This window comes from Chrysemys picta, chromosome 3 (genome assembly GCF_011386835.1).
Source record: "Chrysemys picta bellii isolate R12L10 chromosome 3, ASM1138683v2, whole genome shotgun sequence".
Taxonomy (NCBI): Eukaryota; Metazoa; Chordata; order Testudines; family Emydidae; genus Chrysemys; species Chrysemys picta.
Genome location: NC_088793.1, coordinates 117713904 through 117739174, shown reverse-complemented (window position 1 = coordinate 117739174; position 25271 = coordinate 117713904). Strand labels below are relative to the sequence as shown.

The following is a 25271-nucleotide window of genomic DNA, read 5'->3' as shown; positions in this document are numbered from 1 at the left end:
TAGTACAAACAGAAAGGAGAAAAACTGGTTTAATCATTGTTGTAATTTGATCTGTGCTAACTTATTTGGGACGTATCAAACTGCTGACTGTGCAGAGACATCTCTAGTCTTTAGGGACAATGAATGAGTTGAGTTTCTGCTTTAACTCAGAATCTTCTTACTTTTGTCAGCCTCTTGCCATTATTTAAATGTTTATTTTTTAACTTATTTTTCAAGACTTATGCTAGGCAAATTGCAACTCCATCCCCTTAGCACCATCTAAAGGAATTACATAATATGAATGAAGATTTCCTTCTCATAAAAGATGCTTTATAACCTAGCATCATTCCAGCTTGTACACCAAAGTCAATGTTTCAGCAAACAAATATTGATTTAGGTGGCTTGAAAAGCCACATGTTTTTCAGGTCTTTGGTTAGCTTAAATGAGCTTTTTGTGCATTCTTCCATCTAGAAATATGATGGTGCATTCTTCCATCTGGAAATATGATGGTGTCCTCTGTACAGACAAATGTCTGCATTTTTGTAGTCTTGCAGATATAATTATATACAATTATCTAAAGCTATTATACTCCGAGTACAATTATCAACTAATATACATGATCAGCTATGTATTTTTGATTATTATATCGATCAATATATATGATCATCAAAGTACAATGATCATGTATAATATCTACAGTATGACCAGTTAGGTGCCATAAATAAGCTTAGTCCAATTATTGATACAGAACAGACTAACTGATTATGTGAGAATATATACTTAAAGCCAGGTTTCAGAGTAGCAGCTGTGTTAGTCTGTATCCGCAAAAAGAACAGAAGTACTTGGGGCACCTTAGAGACTAACAAATGTATTTGAGCATAAGCTTTCATGGGCTAAAACCCACTTCATCGGATGCATGCAGTGGAAATAACAGTAGGAAAATACACTGCATACATCCGATGAATTAGGTTTTAGCCCACGAAAGCTTATACTCAAATAAATGTGTTAGTCTCTAAGGTGCCACAAGTACTCCTGTTCTTTATACTTAAAGCATAAGTGAACATTTTGGATCTAATTCTGGCTAGTGCTGCACACATTTGCATACTGGAAAGCCAACAGCCAACAATGAGAGCACTGGGGAGAAGCTGGTTACCCCTCTTCTGACCATTCTGAAAAGTCTCAGTCTCTGTAACAAAAGCAAGGGAGTAAGACTCTGGATTTTGCTCCATAAATATATGCATTTATACTCCATGACCTAGCAATGACATATAAATATAGCTCCTAAGTAGTTAATCCTTTTGTCTGTTAGTAGGAAAAGCTTTTAAAGGGAGGATTTTGGCCAGAATACAGAAGTACATTAACACAGCTTTTGTAGTGTGCCCATTAAGGAATTCATTATATTTGTTTCGGGCGAATGCCAGAATTTGTCCCTTAGTAGACAGTACAAGAAACATGCTCTCTTGGTAGGTCAACCAAAAGCCATAGAATAAAGGTCCAAATCATGTCATTTTATGCTAACTGCTGATTTCATCAGAAATGAAAACGTTTTGTATCTTAAGTTTTGTTGTCTTTTTATGTGCAACTTTCTACAGGCTTGGAAATGGGTTTTAGGTCCTGTGGTAGTATACATCTGTGAAAAAATTGTTAGGTTCTGGAGATTTCAGCAGGAAGTTGTCATTACAAAGGTATGTAATATAGTCTAAATGTCTGAATAAAAAGCAATGTACAAATGAAATGGTTTTATCAACAGAAGTTTTTTATTTGCTAATTTTGTTGATGACCACTCTGTAGCTTCATCTTCACTGCTAGCTTCGTGAGCTCTTCCAGTATTACCATGTAGTTTTGCAAAGTATTGCTTTTTTATTTGGTTTTAGCTTTTGCTCCCACTCCAATAGTGAGTCCGTAAGTTCTACCTGTAAGCAAACTTGTTCCACAATGTACAGACACCCCCTGACTTACGCAATTGTTCCATTACGGAAAGCCTAGCGTAACTTGAATTTTGCGTAAGTCAGAAACGTATACCCGTACGTTATGCAAAAAATTCCGCAACTTGAAAATCCTATTTCTGGCTTATGGAATTTTTTCCGTAAGTGCAAATTTGCATATGTCGGGTCTTGCGTAACCCAGGGAGCATCTGTACCAGACTGATGAGGCAACCTGTGATCAAGTGATGTCTCTTCCTCTTTGGGCCCACAGCGTGAAATCCTGATCTTATTGAAGTCAGCAGCAAAACTCATACTAACTTTAATGGGGGTCCAGGATTCTACCCATAGAGCCTGGAGACCCGAAGGGGATTATGAGGCAAATCTTTAATTGGTAAAAATAGTCATAGCTTCATTGAAGTCAATTGAGTTATGACAGCTTATGTCAGCTGAGGATCTGCCTTTAAGTTCAGGGCCTGTTTATCTCACTTACATTAGTAAGTAAATCAGGAATAATTCCACTGAAATCAACGAATTACACAGCTGTGAAACCAGCTTTAAGTGAGATCAGACTCAGACTCATTGTCTAGGAGGATAATTGTGGCAGATGAGCCTTGATGGTAAAGTCATTAAAAGAGAATTTCAGTGGACTGAAATTTCTGTTAAGCAACCATTCATGATATTGAAAAACTCAGTTGCTTAACTGAGATAAGCTTTTAGTAAAAGTGAATTAGAATTGTATTCAATGGGCTTGGTTCTTCTTACTTACTTTGGGGTAAATCAGCAATAACATCATACATGTCAATTGAGTTACACTGGAGTCAAATTGCTGTGAAAGGAACGTTAGGCCCAATATTTTGGGGATACGGTTGTGTGGTCTCGCTCAGACTCTCAAGGTAACAGTTGCCTAAAATGTGGTTTCTCACACAGGCTTCACTTGACTTCTCAAATCCATAATGCAAAATACCATATAATACATGCAATTGAAATTCTTAATTTGATGTTGAGTAACAGTAGCACTATGATATTGTATAGTACATTGTCCACTGCCAACTTAAAAATTAATGTGTATCCCACTTTTTAATTCCTTTTGGTTGAAGGCAAGTAGAAGTGAACTAGAGGAAGCTTTGTAACTTACTATAAATGAACATGTATTCATAATTAACACAGCAGTACAGGACAAATTGATGTTTTATTGTGGTTTACTATGGTTTAGGTGGTGACTCATTCCTCTGGAGTCCTTGAGCTCCATATGAAGAAATGTGGCTTTAAAATGGAGCCTGGCCAGTATATATTTCTACAGTGCCCTTCTGTATCACAACTGGAGTGGCATCCTTTCACACTTACCTCAGCTCCTGAGGAGGAATTCTTCAGTGTGCACATAAGAGTAGTTGGGGATTGGTCAGGAGCCCTGTTCAAGGCCTGTGGAGCAGAGGAAAAAGTCTTTAAGGAGCCCTGGAAGCTACCAAGGTTTAAATACTAATTTTTGTTTGTGTTGCCTTTTGTACAGTACTAGATGATAAACTTGGAACCATCTCAGTATGTTATTATGCTAAAGAACAATGGATATGGACATGAACTTAGAGCTCTTAGTTATCCAGAAGGTCTGTCACAAACCCCTGATTCAGAATCAGCTTATACATAAATATGGCCATTTAGCTGTACCTGTATATTTATGAATCAGATTAAAATGACAGTAGCCATTTATGTATGCTAGCTTCCTATCTATTAACTTATGTATTTAGGTTCTTATAATGGAAACTATCATCATAGTATCTTACCGCTTTCTTGCTCCCTAGCCCTGTGTTGCGCTTCCCTACAACTGTGGTTCTCAACACAGGGTACACAGAAGTCTTCTAGATATTTGCCTAGTTTTACAACAGGCTACATAAAAAGCACTAGTGAAGTCAGTACAAACTAAAATTTCATACAGACAATGACTTGTGTATACTGCTTTATACACTGAAATGTAAGTACAATATTTATATTCCAATTGATTTCTTTTATAATTATATGGTAAAAATGAGAAAGTACGCAATTTCTTCAGTTATAGTGTGTTGTGACACTTTTGTATTTTATGTCTGATTTTGTAAGCCAGTAGTTTTTAAGTGAGGTGAAACTTGGGGTACACAAGACAAATCAGACTCCTGAAAGGGGAACAATCATCTGGAAAGGTTGAGAGCCACTGTCCTACAACTCTCTTCCAGTACCTGGATCCCTCTTTCTACCTCTGTTCCCTATCTCAGAGAGAATTCTCCTTCTCCCAGCTGTCCTGATCCCACTTTCACTGGGTCAAGGGAACTATCTGCTGCCTGCAGCTTCTTCCCTCTATTGATCTGTGAATACCTACGTGCATCTTCCTCTTTCCCAGCATTCTCCCTCCATTCTGCCCCAGCTTCACAAATCCTTTTCAGTTACCTCCCTCCCCCTTAGATCTTTGTATAGAGTTAAGTAAGGCAAAGAGGTACTAAGGATTTTTAGAAGTGAGTGAGACTTATAAGTATGGTGCAGAATGTTTAGATTAATGGCAGCAGCTTGTGTGTCCCCTAATCATTTACTACTAGAAATGGTTCTGTGGCTTGCTAGGCATGGTATGCAACTTCTACGGGATCTGCAAAAAGTAATATGTTCAGAGAATTCGTGTTACTCCTAAGTAACCTTTGTTTAACTTCATTTTCAAAACAAAACTCGCCTGTTTCAAGTATTAATAGTAAAAGATGAATTTTCAAACAGTGCACAGAGATTTAGCAATTCAACATCTACTGATATTAATGAAATCATGATGCTAAATCATTATTTCACTATATAGAAAATTACTTCTAAATATTCCATAAATGCTATATGCAGAGAATGATACATCTTATATAATTGCAGTGTACCCACCACATGCTATCTAGACAGCTGATGACAAACCTCATCATGTATGTTTTTATGCCCTAAATTCCCACTGACTTCAGTGGGAGTTTTGAGTGTTCAAGAAATGCAGGATTGGGCACAACATGCACAAATCAAGACAGATGTAGAGAGAAAAATAGATGTTTATATAACCACATATTTAGGTTTGTGGCTAAATTATCAAAGATTGTCTTTTAGAACGTGTTTAGTTGCTATTTCACATGCAATTACCCACGCAAACCATTGGAAATACTTGAATAAAAGCAAACCAAATGACTAGTGTAATTGAAAATGGGAAATAGAGTAATTGAAAATGGGACATGTTTGCTTATGCAACAACACCCTTAAACAAGCCAGCAACATAACATTCAAAATAATAGATTTTCAAATAATTAATGTAAATGTATTTTGTGGACTGTTGCACAATGATTACCTCTTCCTTTCTTATTAGCATACTTAACTCTTCCTACAACATCTGCATGTTCATTTACACTATTAAACTTCCTTTTACTGTGATTCACACAATGACATCTGCAAGTAAACAGAAAATCTGGAACAAGGGAAACTTATGTTTCCTGAAAGTAAGATGTTAGATTGTGAAACAATCTTCCAGAGGAAGTGATGGAAGCACCATCACTTGGGTAATTTAAAACTAGGCTGGACAAAGCACTCAAAAATATACTGTAGGGTTACATCCCATGCTGCAAGAAGGATGGATTAGATGATTTAATAGTTCTTTTTCAGCTCTAATTTATATCATTCCTATCCAAATTGACTGATGCTCATTGAGAACTGTTGATTCTGGAGGAATTCAGACCTGAATGCATTTCTCTTAATTCTGATTCTAAGTAGTGTTTATAGTTTTATTAAGTATATTTTATTTCTGAAATACTTGTTCCTCTGAAAGAGTTCAGAAACTAATTCTTTGCTTACATATGATTTTTCTCTCTCTCTCTTTCATTACATAAATACATACTGAAAACTTTTCAAAAAGATTAATAAATCTGCTCCTCTGTCCTTTGATTTATACACTATGGGAAATAAAGCTCTAAAAACAGGATGCTTTGCAGTAAATCATAATTAAATACGCAAATATCTTGGCTAAATTTGGACATGTAATTATATGACTAATCACATTTCAGAAAGCCTGAAAATTGCAATTGCATGCTTAAATAGATGGCCAGGCTCCGAACTCACATGGATGCTCTTGTGCTCTCATTTCACACAAAATAGTTGCTTTGCTATGAAATGCCACCCACTGAAAATTAAATCCTTGTGTGATAGCAATTTGTGTGACAGTTTAGACGTTTTTATATATGCAACAGAAGCACTATTTTGGAAAATGTAGCCCAGTATCTCTCAGATTTTGAGTCACATTGATATGTTGCTGACTTTTAAGAAATGATACTTTGTTACTCCAGACTGGCTGTGGATGGACCATTTGGAGCTGCAACTACAGATGTTTTTCACTATCGAGTCAGTGTATGCATTGCAGCAGGGATAGGAGTCACTCCGTTCGCCTCGATTCTAAAATCCATATGGTTTAAGTGCTGTAATCCTAATACAGAACTGACGTTGGAGAAGGTAGGGGGGAAATTTGTTTATAATTCCTTTAAAAAGGTAGTATTTTAATAAGCTAATACTTGTCAAAGTTAGATAACCAGCTCCTTCAAGTTGAGGGTAGAAATTGCTTTAGTTTCTGTTGAGATGGAGGAACTATCTCATTTGTCTGCTGTCCAGTGGACCCAATGAGTTTTCAGAACTTTCTGAGATAAAGTACTTTTTAGCTGCTAGCTCACTCTGTTAAAGGCCTAATTGAACATTTTTATTACTTCTGCCCTCACCCACTATTAGAGTATGGCTTTGGAGGCTGATTGTCCAACGCAGAATTCGTATCGTCATTGTACTTTCTTTCATGATGTTTTTTTTAAAACCATACTGACAATGGGTTGGGATCTCAGCACTCAGATAAATATTTAGCCTTTCACCCATTATATTTAATAATAGAGGAATAAAAAAGATGGAAATATGTTTTTAAATTGTCCGCTTCCAACCCTAACATGCACTCTGTTTTCACAGTCAACTTTTAAAAATTCATAGAAGTTTGAGCTGCATGCAAAGGCAGTTAAACCTGTAACTCACTCTCCCTCCCCCAGCAACCCTTCCCTCTTAGCCTTTCCTCCTCCAGCTGTTTTTTCTCCTCTTCCCTCCTTCTATTCAGCTGCCTGAGGAACTGAAGTGCAATGATAATTCTCATAAATCACTGTAATTTTGGGGTAGGAGGAAATTAGGTTAATTAAAGTATTTTCAGTAAAACTAAGGCATTAGATAGTGCTTCACTTCCTAGTGACTAAACAGCAAGTGTCTCTCACACAAAAAAAGAGTTAAAACAACCTTTTGGTTTTGACAAAAATGGATTTCTTTCAAAAAGTAGCATTTTTCTACAAGAAAATCCCTTCTCAGTCAATCCTGTAGGGTTTTTGAGCTCCACTTCCACTTGCAGTTTTCATGAGGGCTCTTCTGTTGTGGTATTGTGATTCTGTAAGCTACATTCAGCAGCTATTGGCTACTTTCTCTCCTTGCAAAATCAAATAGATTTTAAGTAGAATAGAAGGAACACAACAGGGTCTTTAAACTCTCCAGTAGCTCCACTGGTTCCAAACATGAATTATTTCTAATAATGTAATTGATAAAAGTGTGCCTGAGGCTGCAGGTCCTGGACAGCACCAATGAAGTTAACATATTCTTAATTATCTGAACTAATTTTGTAATAATAATAATAAATAATATGGGAGTGCCTTGTGAGGATAGGGCAGGGGTCGGCAACGTTCGGCACGCGGCTCGCCAGGGTAAGCACCCTGGCGGGTCGGTCCAGTTTATTTACCTGCTGACGCGGCAGGTTCGGCCGATCGCGGCCCCCTCTCGCCGCGGTTCGCCATCCCGGGCCAATGGGGGTGGCGAAAAGTAGCGCGGGCCGAGGGATGTGCTGGCCGCGGCTTCCCGCCGCCCCCATTGGCCCGGGACAGCAAGCCAGTGGGGGCCGCGATCGGCCGAACCTGCCACGTCAGCAGGTAAATAAACTGGACCGACCCGCCAGGGTGCTTACCCTGGCGAGCCGCGTGCCGAACGTTGCCGACCCCTGGGATAGGGTGAAGAAGAGACAGCTGGGGTGGAAATGGAAAGAGTGAGAGGGTGAAACACTAAAAAGAAAGTGGCAAGTAAAAACTGTCCCTTCCCCTTCCAGCCATTTTAACTCACTTTCTAATGTAAAAACTCAACTAGGAGCTGTTCAGTGTTTCAGATTTAGAGCCAGAGCCTGCAACTGTGTCTGTGGGCAGACCAGTGTAAGGATCCACCCACAGGGACCTGAATGCAGGTCCGAGGCCTTGATCTTTATAAAATAAAGGGAGTTAAAACTGGTGGTTTGATGACAAATTGCTGCTGAAAGAGCAGCCTGGTTTCTGGGAATGCAGGAGGTGATAAGGGGTCCAAATAGACTAGGGAAAGTGTGGGTGAGATAGAAAGAGAGAGAGAGAGAGAGAATTAACAATACCCCATACTTTAATAGCCGCAAGTCACTTTTCAGGGCATGCACTAGAAGACTTGGTTGCCTTCTGGGATGGATAAAGGCACAAGGCTGAATGTACTTAAGGTGTGCCCGAGTGACCCAATAATTTACACCCTGCCGTGGCTTTTTGCTATAATGCATTAAGTCTCACAGGACCTCTGTGAGAAACAGGAATATGATTATTTCTACTTTACATGTAACTTTTCTGTTTCACAGTTTCTTCATTAGTGTAATGGGAATAATGATACTTATTTCTCACAGATGTTGTGAGGCTAAAATCATTAATTTTGAAAAGATATCTTGAGATTTCAATGGAAGGTGCTGTGGAAGTCCAAAGTAGTATTAGAATTTTTTTATAACTCATTTAAGTGAGATTGACTTAATCTCAGAGTAATTTTTTTTTCCGTTGGCTAAAAGCTTCCACTTGTGGTATAATTACAAATAATTTAATCTGTCTCCAAGTATGTGGCACTCGTCTTCTATAGTGGTGAGTACCATAGAAATGTCAATTAAGGAAATAAATAAGAGGATTTTATTTTATTTTTTTTAAACAATTTCATCTTGATTTGAGTACAGCTATCATTACAGTTATTAAACTAATATTTCCTAGTGTTGCCCACATATAGTTGAGATATAAATACTAATAGCTTTGCTTAATATCAGCAGCTGTATAATTTAAAAAAACACAGCAAATCAGAAGCAGTACACATTTATCTAATTGATTTGTCACAATTAAATAGCCTTAGAGTGTAGTTTTCATATTGCTTTTTTGATGGTTAGGATGGGACATTCCAGGACTCATGACTGGAGTGTTACCATTCAGTTTAGTTATGCACAGGCTGGTTTCTTCCTCACACCAGCTAGCCTCAATTTTGCAGTTGGGAATTTATGAAACTGTATTGGTTAACCCAGATTCTAACACTGGCAAACAGCTGTATCCTCTTGTTCCCTATTTAAGATTCACCCCATCCCACAAACTTTCCAGCAAAATACAGTAATTTGGAAATACTAAAAGGCTGCAGAGTTCATGTTGTCAAGTGTAACGTCATGTTAAAACTGCTTTGGGGAAACAGCCTTTATGCCTATACGGCTGAGTGCTAAATTTTTGATCATCTTGTTAGTGCACCCATGCAGGAGCCTCACCTTTGAGTGTGGAGGATAGAGATAACTACAGTGTGCCGGACTATGCCCTGTAACCCAAAAGGGGTGTGGTTACTCAGGTTGTGGGCCCTCCACAGCCACCCAGAAGCAGCTGTGGGGTAGCCCCCCCACACACTACCCATTTAAGAGCAGCAGTAAGACCAGGTGATGAATATTTTTCCCTTGCTCCCCCATAGTCGTTCTTGCTATGTCTTCTGAGTACAAGCTGATTCTGTTGCTCCATTCCCTTCCCCAGTGCTCTCAGATGGGGGGAGGGGGAGTGAATGTTCATCAAGGAGTAGTTATTAATGATTTGCACTGTGCTGAAAGCAGCTTTATGAAGTATATGCATGCACCTTATGTGAGAGAGCAGAGCTCTCTGCTCTTGCTTACTTTACCAAGTGTATGGTGGAGAAAAATTAATGATAAATATGTGAGGATGAAGAGGGCGTGGAGTATAAGTGCATTATTTAAATAAGAGACTACTCAAAATCCTGCCTTACAGATCTGATTAATAGTAATACTGCATCTAACTCAATTTGCAGAAAGAGCACTTGGAAAATTTAAGGCAGTTTACTTGTGCAAGCCATCAAGATGATGAATATAATAGGTGGGGTGGGTGGGGATTAGTGAAACATAAATCTAATGATGGGTTGTTGTTTTTTTGAGGAGCCTAAATAATAGCACAGACAGTTAATACTGTGAGCTCTACAATAAAATACAGAATTCAGAATATTTGCTTACTTATAGAAATACACCATTCCTGGGTGGTTTTATTCTACAATGTTAATGAGGGTGAATTTTATTGCATTTTTATTGTATTTTAATCATATTTGTACTATGTTGTGGAGTGCCCAGAGCATCTCAGTGGAAAGAAAGGGAGGCTCTTTATAAATAATATTTACCATAATTACCTTTATTTTTCTAGGAGTCTGTGTGCCTCATAGTTTCATGTTTCCATAGGCCAACTTTCCTCACCAGCTTCTCTCTCCTTCCTTCTCGGGACTCTATTTGTGGCAAAAATATTCTTTGTGAGGAAAAATTCTATGAATTAATTAATTACAAATATTTCTCATTAATAACAAATGACAATTTTAAGAAATGCAATTGGCACAGATTTAGTGGGGATGAATTTGGCACAATATATTGGATTTGGTAAATTGTCCCCTCCCCTCCTTTCCCCACCCATCTGCACTTGCCATACATTTTTGTAAGATGAGTTGTTGAAAAGATGTGAGTAATTAGATGGTAAAATAGAGGTTGTGGGGACAGTTCCTCAGTAAAAGTCACCAATAGCCATGATAAAATTCATAGTGATGTTTTTCAGTGACCTGATTTTCAGAGGTATCAGGTGCTTTTAGCAACTGCTGACTTCAAAATTCCCAGACAAAAACTTTGTAAAGGGCGACATAAGCCTGTAAATATTGTACATAGCAGTTAACTTAAAACAACACCGTTGTTAGTTACCAAAATGAAATGTTTTACTGCCAATGGGCCTGATTTTCCTCATATTTACACCAGGGTAAGTCAGTAGCAACTCCATGGAAAGCCATGGGATTATATTAATGTAAAAACAATGTAATAATTAAAAAAACAGACCTCAGATATTTAGAGTTAAGGTTCTGCAAACAGCCCTAATCCAGACCCTATATAAAACTCATCCTTTACCTATTCACCAGAAAGCTCACTATTTTCCACCACGAGAACTTGTCCACATTTCCAGTAGAGACCCTGAGCACTCACCTAGAGTACAGATCTAAGAAACCCCTCATATTAGCCCTAGACCTTCCTCTAATTCACCCAACTCTTCAGAGTGAAACACACAACATCTTGCCATGTAATCACTTATAATACAAAACATATTCCCTTTCCACCATCTACCATTTCACTAGAAGCTACACAACTCAGTCTATTTCATCTATCTTGCATATATGTGTACTCTATGTGCACTATGTGTATCTCATTTGTCCTCTATGTGAAGCTTCAAAACCTCATCCTCCATAAGCATGCCTCAAATAAAACTTTACCCCTATTCATTCTACACACATGGGCTGTAAATGCCAAATTATCACAATAACCAAAGCACAAATTTATTACATGTAGAATGTGATTTATTCAAGGATAGGAAAAGCTTAGTTAGTAGTAACACCTAAGAAGTAGTCCAGTTAAGTGAATAAAGTGTGGGGCTACAAGACTAGAATTAAGAGTTTGTTTCACTGAATTTGAAGGTGGATTAACCAGTTTTCAAAATGTGCTGTGTTTGAGACAAAAACACATTAGGCAGACCTGTCAGACTTCCTTTGATATTTAAAGGTCAAGGCACTGGGGCATGGTGAGGAGAAAGAGAGATGGTTTGGATTAAGAGGAGAAAGGATTTTTAAAAAGACCAAAACAGTATAAAAATCATGGACACAACAAAACAAGAGCCAAACATCACTTTTCTAACTTTATTTATAGCTTTGTATCCCTTCTAACATCCATTGTCCCCATTCTTTTCTTTGAGAGAGAGAGAGAGAGAGAGAGAGAGAAGGGGCTTTTTATGGGTTAGTAAAGTATCTAGTACACTTTGGGGGACTATACAAATAATTTCATTAAAAAAAATTATTAAGGTTGCAAGGCGGCCAATCCCATCTCATCCAATCTCAGGTTCCCCCAACCCTCACTGGCTCTGAATCCCACTTCCTCTTAACTCCTCATCCAATTTCCCTATTCTCCCCACAGCCATCTGGTTTGCAATCTGCTCCCTCCCGCCCCCAAACATTTCCCTCACTTGCTCCCAATCCAGCTTCTCCTCCAGCTCCCAGGCCCAGTCTCCCTTCCCTGCCTCCCAGTCTCACTCTCTTTGCCCAGCTAGTTCTAGTCTCACCAGACTTTTTGTCCCAATCAACTATTTTTCCTCCTACTGGTCTGGCTTTTGTTTCCTCTGCATTTGAATCAGACAGCTTCCTCTTCTATGCTGCCTAGGTGCTATCAAGAGGGTAAGTGAGAGTAGCCTGCTCTCAGCTCTAGTGCCTGACCTTAGCCCAGCTTAGAGCTGCTGGGAGCAGCAATTACAGGGAAAGTCCAGCTTCACCCCTGTAGCCCTTGGCTAGTGCATGCTCAGTTGCTCTGTGGGAACAGTGCGTGGAAAGTCCAGTCATGTGTAGAAGCTGTGAGAGGATGGAACATGCTAAGTTTCTCTGCGAGACTAGTGCACGTGCAGTCCTGTCACGCAGAAGAGCTGTGAGGGTCTGGAGCAGTGATGAACAACCTGTGGCCTGCGGGCTGCACGAGGCCCATCAGGATAATCCGCTGGCAGGCTGCAAGACAGTATGTTTACATTGACCGTCCACAGGCACGGCCGCCCGCAGCTCCCAGTGACTGCAGTTCACCGTTTCCAGCCAATGGGAGCTGCGGGAAATGGTGCGGGCCACAGGGATGTGCTGGACGCTGCTTCCTGCAGCTCCCGTTGGCCGGGAACAGTGAACCACTGCCACTGGGAGCTGCAGGCTGCCGTGCCTGTGGACAGTCAATGTAAACAAACTGTCTTGCGGCCCGCCAGCAGATTACCCTGATGGGCCGCATGTGGCCTGCAGGCCGCAGGTTGCCCATCACTGCTCCAGAGTCTGGAGCATGCTCAATTGCCTTGTGGGGGTGGCACATGCATAGCCTGGTCATGTATAGCTGCTGTAAGGGGCTGGAACATGCACAGTCACTCTGTAGGGATGATGCCTGTGCAGTCCGTTCAGCAGTAGGAGATGTCAGAGGCTTGAGCATGCACAGTGAGGAAGGAATCTTTACGGTTTTTAGCTGTTAAGCGATAGTAATGTTCTATTAAACATTTGCAAACTGTGATTTTTTTCAAAGGCTTATAACTTGGACAAATTTAGGTGGGTTGTCACAAGATGACAAAAGGCACCTCCCTGACACAAAGCCCGCCCCCACCAAATTTCTATTCTCTGCTCTATAACTTGAAGGCAGTAGAGCATTACAAAGAATAGGTCTCAAGAATTTTTTAACATGGGCAGAACAACATCTTTTTCCCTTAGTCTCAGTTTTGGAAACAGCTGTATCATTCTGGGTGAAAACTGCCCCCCAAAAAATCATCCTGAGGCCAACACACAGCAATGAAAATTTCAGCCCAAATGGTTAAAGTTTGGCAATGTTATAAGCAACTGAAAACAAAATCTTATAACTGGAATGTCTGGCAACCTTAATAGTAGGTGGCACTACCAGCCTCATCTATAATAAATGGAGAACCATAATGAATTTAATTAAGAGTTTTGTCTAGAAGCATAGATGTTTAATGCTGCACTCAATATGGTATTGGCAACCTTAAGACTAAAAGGACAGAGTGGGCTAGTTCACAGATTTTTCACCTTTGGAACCAGAGTTGAATACCACAGTGATGGGCATGGTATAAGAATCTCAACAAAATAGAATAACTTTCTTAGTGGATGAATGAAATTGAGTGTGGTGGTCTCATCTTACTCCCTGTTTGATCACATTTCAAAATCACTGCAGAGTTTCATAGGATATTCAGTCTCTATTCAAGAAAAATGCAGAGTTAGGTTTTGTAAGCCATGATGCATTGACAGAGTTAGATGGCTTGCATATTGCCTGTCTGCATTAATACTTTAATCACTAAATTCACTCACATTTTTTAAGAAGAAAAAGGTGTTTTAAAACATACAAAGAAACTCCACAATGTCAAAAGTAGATGGGATCATGTTTAAATTTCTACTGGAGTACAGTAGCATGCTATAAGATTAACCACTTATCTCAACATAAATAATTTAAGAGCTTTATAGAAAGCTTGTTGAAAGCTTGTGTCTTGTTGAATTTCCTTACTTTTACCTGACAGGTTTATTTCTATTGGACTTGCCGAGATGCATCTGCCTTTGAGTGGTTTGCTGATCTCCTGTTCTTGCTGGAAACACAAATGGCTGAGAAAGGGAAAACCCATTTTCTAAGTTATCATATATTTCTTACTGGCTGGGATGAAAATCAGGTATTAATTAAATAGGTTTGAGTTAATGTACCTTATTTTCCAGTATGGCAGCATATGAAACAGGAACAAGCAAATGGATGAATTAATGTAATTATATTAAATTCTTGAAGTATTTGATAAACAGGTTTTTTTCTCCTAAACTTTCCTTTTTCAACCTTTTGTGATATTTTTCCACACTTACACCGTTATAACGCCACTAACAGGCAGCAAGGAGACAAAGAACTGTAAATATAGAGCCCACTTCCAATTCAGCTTTAGGAAAATAGGAACATAAGAATTGCTGTATTGGATCGAACCTGTGGTCCATCTCGTCCAATATCTTATCTCTGGAAGTCACCAGTACTATCTGCTGTAGAATAAGGTGGAAGACAACTTGCCAGCATGGAAAATTTCTTCTGAACCCTAAATTGGATGTTGGCATGATAGTTTGTGGAAATCCTTTCACAATTATTGTTGTTTTTAATTCCTTACTATTATATGTTTAAATATATATATTTTGTTATCCATTGTGATGGGCTATATAACCCCCCCCCACTGGAACTGAACAGGTTAAGGAGCAGCTCTGAGCCCAGGTGATTTCTCTCTATCCCTCCCTCCCCCCCAACTGCAGAACCTGCTTCGGCTGGAGGAGGAGCTTTAAAGGGAGCCAGATGGCTAAAAAAGGGGTCAGTCAGGGTAGGAGGACAGATCTATCCTGAGAGCTCCTGAACAAGGGAACTACAAAAGCCTTTGCTGCCAGGAAGGGGCTATCAGCTGGGCTGAAGGGTCAGATTTTTCTTTTTTGCTATCTTATATTGGACTTTGAGACTTTGGGGGGTGGCGAATGGTAGGAAGTGACCCAGGGAGGCAGCCTCAAGGCACTTCAGTATGCTGATATTTTTGCCTCTAATAGGGCTCTTGGTTGCAGCCTGGTACAGTAAGAGGGCCTTGGCTCCCCTACCAACCACCCTTGTTGTGGACAGTACAAAAACCTCCCTTCCACATACCCCTCTCAGAAGTAAGGAGAGGGTAGAGATGTTGAAAGCCCCAAGGCGAAGCTGAGTCACCTAGAGGGCTCAGCAGGGGAACTTAAGGCCCTCCCTATTGTGAGGACGTGGGACTATATATATTTCTTTGGACTCTGTTACCTCAGAATGGGGCGAACTAAATTAGTGACCTGGCTGGAGGGCAGTGAGTTCTGCAAGTTAATTGTGTGTTGTGTGAAAATGTATTTCCTTTAATCAGTTTTAAATTTGCCAACTTTAAATTTAATTGATAGATCCCACTCTGAGATCTGCATACTACTTAGACTAAGGAAGCTCATTCAGCTTCTTCCCTCTTTATTTGGCCCCAAATGGGTCTTTCCTTTCTCTCTGCTTTATGAATTGGTCAGTCAAGTCACATTAGATGCAGGAAAGGAAAACCTCTCCTCCTGTTTCTTACTTTTTGTTCTTTCCATTTAATGAAAGGACTCTTACAGAATTAAAAAAGAGGAAATATACCACAAGTCATTCTTTTTCTTGTAGCCTTGCTCTTCTCCCATCTTAATTCCTTTCCACTTTCCCTCAGGGATTATTTAAAAGGTAATGACTTGAGGTGCTTTCAACATTATGGGATTGATTTTCAAAATGTATGTGTGCAGTTGTTCACACACACATAGTCCAAACAGCCTCTTACATCAGTTTCTCAGCCAATGGGTCAGGACCCAAAACTGGGTTGCCAGAATGTTTCAAAGGGTCATGTGGTCCAGTCAGCGGGGTAGGGCCAAACCTGAGCAGCGCTGCAACCCCACAGGTTGCAATGCCCAGAGTTGAGAGACAAGCCCAGCCAACCCCACACACAGGAGCTGTAGGAGCCACCACTCTGTGGTAACTGGCCAGCCTAACAGGTAAGCGGAGCCGGCAAGTACTTCTCGACTGGGCCACCTCCTCACCTCAGGGCCTCAGAGCTCGGCCAGGAGGGTGACAGGACCAGGCCCCAGCTCCCCACCCTGGGGAGAGGGAAAGGCCCGCAGGGAGGCATTTACTGATGGGCTGGTGCTGAGTCCCAGGCCTGCACCAGCCACCCTACCACCATGACAGGGAGCCAGAGAAAGCGACACTTCCCCCCACCTTGTGTGTGAGACCATAGGTACTCCCTCCAGCACACCCTTCCCCCCCAAATACAGCCTCCCACTTTGTTTGAAACGTTGTTTCAATAAATAGATTGGGCTACTTTGGGGCTAGTTTTTAAGTCACTTTGGGCTATTAATGCAGTAGAAATCTGGGAACTCTGAAACTCCCCCAGGGGGCAGGACCTGACCGAAACCACTCTAGGACCTCTATCCCCAGACTATTTACTGGGTTGTGACAGGCCACAAACATTTACAAATGAGTTGTGAGCCCAGAAAGGTTGAGAACCTCTGTCTTATACTAGTTATCTAAAAGAGACTGTGAAAACTTCTTTTGGAGAGAAAAATCTACTACCCATGCTGAAGCATGCAACAGTCTGACCAATATTAAACAATTTATTGCTCAATGTTAGCAAACTCACGGGCTATTATCTACCATCTATTTTCTAAACAAGCTAAATAAAGAAGCTAACAAAACACATGGTCACCATCAAACGCCAGCTGCCAATATCCTGAATCTTCACGCCAGAACATGGTACAGAAACAAACAATTTTTGCTCTCGTGAGTGACCTCCAGCTCATAGACAGAGGTGGACATCTTGTTGGACCTTTGGACCTTTCTGTGGCACGTGATACCACTGAGCACCAACTACTGTTATCCCACCTCCAAAAGTTTGCAGGGGTGAAAAGAAGTACAGTGAAATGGCTTTCTTCTTCTCAGACCAAACATAGAGGGTTGTAATTGGTAACAGTTCCTCTACCTCCAGAGCTCTCACATGTGGAATCCCACAAGCCTTAAACCTCTCCCCATCTTACTTGATATCTTTAGGAAACCACTAGTGGAGACTGTGTGACAACTTTAGCTTAAATACCAGGAATACTCAGATGACACCAAGGTTTACATTTCCTTTACATAGAACAAAACCAGTATTCTCTCCAAGCTATCCCCCAGCATTTGGCCAAGAACAACATTTGGATGAAGAGCAGTTGACTGAACCTGAACCTAGACAAAATGAAGGTGATGATATTAGAAAGCAAGAATCACTCTGGAGAATTTACTTCTTTCCCCTCTGTTGAGGGCATATGCCGTCAGATTGTTAAATTTGTTCAGTCTTGACATCCTTATAGATTCTTCTGCCACTGGATGGCCAAATAGAGATATGGTGGCAAACAAGCCCTCTTCCATCTGTGGCTGGTGAGGAAACTGTGCCTCAAGATATCAAACCCAGTCCTGGCAATGCATTTGAGACATCTAGGCTTCATTACTGTAGTTCATTATGCTTAGGACTGAAGTCACAAATATTGAAAAAGTTCCGTTTGGTACAGAATGCAGCCACCATCCGCTGAGCAGCACAGCTGGCCATGAGCAAATCATCCAGTCCCTGCATTGGCTCTCCACTGAATAGACTCCAGTTCAAGTCCTCTGCCATGAGATTGGCCCAAGCTAGCAGGAAGACCGCATCTCCCTTTACCACCATGACCACCACCGTGACTGCTATGCCTCACCAGAACACTGAAGCTGTCAAGAAATAGGGGAAACTCATGAACACAAGAGAGGGAACTTTAAGGGATGGAGCCAAACTATGGAATCCACTCCTGCAAAAGATAATGACCACAGGTCGTATCAGATTCAGAACTAAATTCCAAACAAATTTCTTGACTTAGTTTTTCTTCAATAATTCTTCACAAGGATAATAATAATAATAGTCTATAATATAAACAAACACATTACTCCTAATTACAGAGGAAGGAAAATGGAGAGAGATTTTATGTTTGATTTTTAAATACCTATGCAGTGATGGGTGCAATATAAGAACCTATAGAGAGAGTAAATCTGCCTGCAAATTATGCACATAACTGCATTTCTGTGCATGTAACTTGACCAAAAAAAAGGCCTTATTTCTGTCTACATATTGGAATCCTGTATATTATTTAGGAGAAAAGGAACATAGGCATTGCTATGTTGGATCAAATAATAATAGGTATTAATTATAATTGTATTAATTATATTATAGTATATATCCCTCAGTAGGACATCATAGGAATTTTTTTCACCTTCACAACATACAAGATCTTTAAGCATAAAGAGGGGAAAGGTACCATCAAAAATTTATTCCCATGAGTCACCAATAAATCCTGACCACAAACTGACTCTGTAGGTTTGGGGAGTCAAAAGTTTTGTTAAACTGTCCACAGAACTTCTGCATTTTAGGGGCTCCAATGTACTGGTTCTCTTTTGACTTAATATTCTCACAAAGCCTACGAGCACTGGCTTCTGGAGATCACTAATCATGATGTTTTGCACACCTACTGTATTCCTGAGCTGCTCATTCATACTCTGAGGGACTGCTCCAAGTGCTCTTGTAATCATCTTTGTTCTGTTTTCCATCATCATTGCACTTGGTGGCAGAGTTCTTCATACTTTTCCATTTCTCTTCCTGTTTCTTTTTTGTTTCTTCTGCTGGTATGGCAATATCAATTAACATGATCTTGTTAATTGGTTTATTATTTATGTATTGGTTTGCTATAGTGCCTACAATGTGCTAAGTACTTTCCAAGCATACAAGAAGAGATGGTCCTTATCTTGGGGAGCTTAGTCTGTGTACATAGAGCATTGGACAGATGGGTTATTATATATCAAGTTTAGAAAATACATCTATTTACTTGTTCTGGAAGTTTCTCAACTAAGGTTAAAATTGGTGTGGATAATCCTCAATATCAACTTTGGTTCTTTGCCTCCTTGCTTGCAGGTGGTGCAATAATGTTTTCTGAAAGGAGAATATTGGGGGAATAAGGGGAATGAAAATGGCAAGCAGAATTACTTTCAAGTAAATTTCCTTTATCAACTTAACAAAGGAAAGTTATTGCTGCTTGTCTGATATCATAAAGTATGCAATTGGTAAAGCATTGGCCACCGCGAATGATGATCTGTATATGCCATATGAAAGTATGAGGTGGAATATTGTTTAGAATATTTAAGCAGGTTCTTTTCTCGGCAAATACAAAAATAAAAGGGGTGGTAGACTGTTGTGCACCACTTGTGCATACCCTCTTTGACGCCTCCTCTGTGAGCAACTGAAAATTCAAAGTACACACATCCTGGATATACAGACTTCCTATATTGCATATAATTTTTAATATTTATTTAAAAATCACCATTACTTCACTACTTATGTTTTTCCTTTCCAAAATCATTTCTTTTCAACATTAAAATGGTTATCACCCACTTAACTACCAGAAAATGTTTAAAAGCTGCTAAGAAACTTAGGAATCTAAGCCATGGCTGCAAAAGTGACCTGGGCCCAGATCCTCAAAGGCACCTAAATACCTTTCAGAATCAGGGCCTTAGGAACAAGTCGAATTGAAAGTCAATAGGACTTAGGTGCCCATGTACCTAAGTCACTTTTGAAAATGGAATTTAGGCTTCTAAGCCACTTAGGCACTTTTGAAAATATTGTTCTCCCCCCAGTCTGCCGTCTCTTTAGGGGCAGAGTGCTGCCCTCTGATGATAATTATAAGTCAACCTCCGCCCCCCCCCCCCCCCCGAGTAATATATATTTCCACCTTTTATTCAGAGACAGTATTATCGCTTTACTTTTTACTCTGCATATACGTTGTTGATTCTAAAACTATTGTCTTGCTGTACATTTTGCTTTAGGCTACTCATATAGCTCTACATGATGATGAAAAGATGGATGTAATTACTGGTCTGAGACAGAAGACCTTCTATGGAAGGCCGAACTGGGACACTGAGTTCAGGCAAATAGCAGAAAATCATCCTAGGTAAGGCAGGTTGGCTTCTAGCCTTATTATGTAACTCTTTCTCAACATAAACAGTGGGAGGGCAAATCTTTTAAAATGACCCTTTTAAAATAATTTAGTTTTTTGCTATGTGGAAAGAAGATTTATGTTTAATGAAGCTTTTAATGAAGAAATCTCAGAAAGAGAATGCCAATAAAATCTAATTTTTGGATAAGAAAATCTAATATTTATAAGTATTTCAATATCCTGGCCTTTGCCAGATATAATTGAAACACACAATCCAATTACTGTTCTGCACAAAGGACAAAGTAACATTAATTTCCCTTGAAGACGGTTATTAAAGAGATAAACTGTGATTTTTTTTTCTTATGATGTCAAGGATATGTTTGTTCTCCCAACATATTTGGCTACCGTTGTAAGACTGTGCTGTTCTGTCATTAGTTCATCTCTGCTGGCAAAGACAGTTCATTTGAACCTGGTGGATTTGCTAGTGGTCTGAGAAAAGCTTCTTTGTTCCTGGAAGCCTTTGAAGAAAGAATTTGAAATATTTTTCTGTTCATCACCAGAAAATTCTGGAATCTTTGTGATTCTTTTCCATTTCCAAATATTTACCTGTTAATGTAAGCTAAAGGCCTGCATTCAGGAGAAAGGGTTGAGAAAGGAAAAGGAAAAGCATTTTTTTATGAATGAAAAACTAAAATGCTGGAAGGGGAAGAGAGAAAAGAGTAAGCTTCAAGAATACCATAACATTGAAAAAATAACAGTAATAGAGAAATTGATAGAGGTAAAGATGAATACAAATCAGGAAATAAGAAGGAAGATTAAAAAATGGGCAAAGGGCTGACAATAGAAAATATAATTTTTTCCTTTTTATTATTTGTGAAATATTGCTACTACAAAATCATATTTTTAAAATTTAGGCTTGCAGTCAAATTTAACTTGCAGTCTAAACTTTATTATTTGACAATATCCAAAATATAGTTAATATCTTCAAGAAAGACTTTCTGTGCTGCTTTTCACGCACAGAGTAGAAGGTGATGGTGAGAAGTCCTGAATGTTATGATGCTTTCTTAAGAATCCAGCACTGAAGTTTTGGGAACGTGAATTTGGGTCGTAATGGGCCTGTCAGTCTGACATCAATCCAAGGCAAGATAATGGAGTGGCTGATACAGGACACAATTAATAAAGAATTAAAGGAGGGTAATATAATTAATGCCAGTTAACATGGATTTTTGGAAAACAGATCTGGTAAAACTAACCTGATATCTATTTTTATGAGATTACAAGTTTGGTTGACAAAGTTAATAGTGTTGATGTAACAGACTTCTATAAGGCATTTGACTTGCTATCACACAACATTCGGATTAAAAAACTAGAATGATATAAAATTAACATGGCACACATTAAGTGGATTGAAAGCTGGCTAACTGTAAAATGTAATTGTAAATGGGGAATCATCATCAAGCAGGTGTTTCTAGTAGGGTCTCGCAGGGATCATTTCTTGTCCCTGTGCTATTTAACATTTTTATCAATAATCTGGAAGAAAACATAAAATCATTCCTGATAAGTATGCAGACGATGAAAAAATTGGGGGAGTGGTAAATAATGATGAGGACAGGTCATGGATACAGAGCGATGTGGCTTGGTAAGCTGGGAACAAACAAATAATATGGCTAACTGTAAATAAATACAGGTAGGAAAAAAGAATGTAGACTACACTTACACGATGGGGGACTCTGTCCTGGGAAGTAGCAATTCTGAAAAAGATTTCGGGGTCGTGGTGGATGGTCAGCTGAACATGAGCTTCCATTGCGATGCTGTGGCCAAAAAGGCTAATGCGATCCCTGCATGCATAAAGAGAGGAATCTTGAATAGGAATAAAGAGGTTATTTTAACTTTGCATTTGGCCCTGGTATGACCACCGTTGGTATACTGTGTCCAGTTCTGGTGTCCACAGTTCCAGAAGGATGTTAATAAATTGGAGAAGGTTCAGATAAAAGCCATGAAAATGATTAAAGGATTAGAAAACATGCATTATAGTGATAGATTCATAGAGCTCAATCTATTTAGCTTAACAAAGAGAAGGTTAAGGGGTGACTTGATCAGTCTGTAAGTATCTACAAGGGGAACAAATATATGATAATGGACTCTTCAGTCTAGCAAAGTATAACATGATCCAGTAGCTGGAAGTTGGAGCTAGACAAATTCAGACTAGAAATAAGGTGTAAATTTTTAAAAGTGAATGTAAATAACTATTGGAGCAATTTACCAAGGTGTCATAGTGGATCCATCGCTGGCAATTTTAAAATCAAGGTTGGATCTCTTTGTAAAAGATATGTTGTAGTTCAAAAGGAATTATTGCGGGGAAATTCTATGGCTTGTGCTATACAGGAGATCAAATTAGATGATTACAATGGTCCCTATGAATCTATGAATTTGCTTGTGAGCCTCAGTTTATACATTTAAGGTCAAATGTGAACTCTTTAAAGGAATAAGTGCATAAGAGAAACATTTTATTGGACCTGTATGGGGCAAAAACTGCACCTCCTCCATGCTCTCTGCATGTGCAGATGGTTCAGGATGCAGAGGAATTGGCATGGTTCTGCTGTGTGTGGGTAAAGGGGTAGCTAGATTTCATGAGGTAACCAGACTCAGGGCTGATTCTAGGGGCAGACAAACAGGGCCATTGCCCTGGGCACCAGCTTCCAGGGGACGCTGGACTGCTAGGCTCCCCCTCCCCAACTCATTGGCCAACTGTGTTTTAGGTTTTCTTTGCCTGACTGTTAGGGGAGGGTGGGTGCCAAAAATGTTTTCTGCCCTGGCCAGCAAAATGACTAGGGCTGTTCCTGACCAGGGTCTACATCCCTTTATACCACTGAGTCCAAGTCCACATGGGCTCCCTTCTGTGCAATGCACAGAGTCTCTTTGCAGATGGAGTAGGGATGGTGGTGTATCTACTACACCAGGGGTTCTCAAACTTCATTGCACCATGACCCCCTTCTGACAATAAAAATTACTGCATGACCCCAGGACGGGGGACCGAAGCCTTCGGCCCTGGGCCCCAGCAAGTCTAAGCCAGCCTTGGTGAATGGGATTGTGACCCACTTTGGGGTCCTGACCCACAGTTTGAGAACTGCTGTACTACACCATGAATCCACCATTCACACCTGCTACAGAGTACAGAGCTAGGACTGTCCAGCTAGAGACTGGGGCAGCAGCAGCCAATCAGATTCTTAGCCATTCCAAGATCTTATAGGTGCAATTATTCGTGCAAACATTTTGGAGCTCCAGTTTCCACTTAGGCATAGGTATGCTTTGGAAATTCAGTGGTGGGCACATGTTCTTGGTACAGTATTAACACTTCTGCAACACTGTTTTTGTGGTTAGAATTCACTTGAACCTCATTTGCACTTTCCTTTGAGAAAGCTTATTGGGAGCAAACATCAGTTGCACCTCATTGCTGCAGATTTAGCTTCCTGCTCTAATGGCACAAATTCTGAAAATTTACTCCAGTAGGTGCACAGCTAATGAGTGTGTACTTTATATGTTTAATGGATATGTGCAGTGTCTTTTTAAAAGCAAACCCTCAAACAATGATATATTCTATTGTGCAGAAAATAGCTATTTTTCTATTGTCTGTAACATCATTGCCTAGATATTTGCAAACTTGGGCATGCACTTATTCTTCTATGAGGACTACTTACATGTCAAGTTTCAAAATTCAGCCAATTTTAAATTATGTCTGTGGGCAAAAATGTGTATTTTTTTCATCTTCATAGAACTTAAAAATAACTGCAGGGATTTTGTGCATTTTTTTAAAATACCTCCACTTAGAGACAAAGAATGGAAAATTTCAGCCCATGGAGTAGGGCTTTTTTTTTTTTTTTGGAAAACTATGACAATGTGAAAACAGAAAATTATCATTAAAAACATTTTTTTGCAACCTCAGCCAGGACCGGCTCCAGGCACCAGCTTAACAAGCAGGTGCTTGGGGCGGCCAAGGGAGAGGGGCGGCACCTGCGGCAATTCGGGGGTGGCAGATCCCTCACTCCCTCTGGGAGCGAACGACCTGCCACTGAACTGCCGCCAGTCGCGGCTTTTTTTTTTTTTTTTTTGCTTGGAGCGGCAGAAATGCTGGAGCCGGCCTTGATCTCAGCTATAGCAATCCAGTTGAACACTGTAATAAAATGTAATAAACACTAAAGAAGAATTAAAAATAAAGATAGTTATAAAATAATACTTTGTGAAATGAACACAGGCAAAACTTTTAAAATGCATTTGTCAAAAGGCCATTTTAAAAGATTCAAACAAAACTGAGATGTGGTTTATTTGTTTTGTTCTGTTATCTTTTTGTTATTGCTGCAGCAACAGCATCGGTGTATTCTTCTGTGGACCCAAAGCTCTCTCCAAGATCCTTCAAAAGAGGTGCAACTTGTATTCATCAGCTGATCCTAGGGGTGTTCAATTTCACTATAACAAGGAAAGTTTCTAAACAGTATTTTTGAAATTTTATAATTGATATCATTGTACTGTATGCTTTTTCAATGAAATCAGTGGGAGTTAGGGGTCTAAATATAGTTGAGGATCTGGGCCCAAGTGTCTTTATAATTCAGGGTTTTTTTAAAAAATTAAAACTAAAAGCATGAAAACCCCACAGAATTTACATAAGTTAGTAGAAGATGCAGCTCTGCTCTATTTTAAAAAAACAACAGCAAAAATATATTAGATCTGTACTGAGGTGTAAAACACAGTTCATAAGGATCATATAATGCATTTACCCATCCATGCAATAAAACTGTGAAGCAGAAAACATCCCAAGTGTGTTAGCAGTTGAATAAGACAAATGACAATATTATATATGTACAAACACATGGAAAAATATTCACTAGAGAAGACAAAACTACATAGACAAATAAACACATAAGG

The 25271-nt window shown here is 39.5% G+C and overlaps 1 protein-coding gene across 2 annotated transcripts in view; it reads left to right on the top strand.

Moving 5' to 3' along the window:
* The window catches only part of NOX3 (NADPH oxidase 3), a 45540-nt gene extending 20585 nt beyond the window's left edge, over positions 1-24955 (top strand). For both annotated transcript variants that reach the window (XM_024114553.3, XM_008177671.4), the window contains 6 exons: positions 1572-1664; positions 3118-3371; positions 6218-6380; positions 14348-14494; positions 20242-20366; positions 24711-24955. In XM_024114553.3, the coding sequence (XP_023970321.2) occupies positions 1572-1664; positions 3118-3371; positions 6218-6380; positions 14348-14494; positions 20242-20366; positions 24711-24837 (909 nt within the window). In that variant the 3' untranslated portion in view covers positions 24838-24955. The remainder of the gene's footprint in view (positions 1-1571; positions 1665-3117; positions 3372-6217; positions 6381-14347; positions 14495-20241; positions 20367-24710) is intronic.
* Positions 24956-25271: the final 316 nt, after the last annotated feature.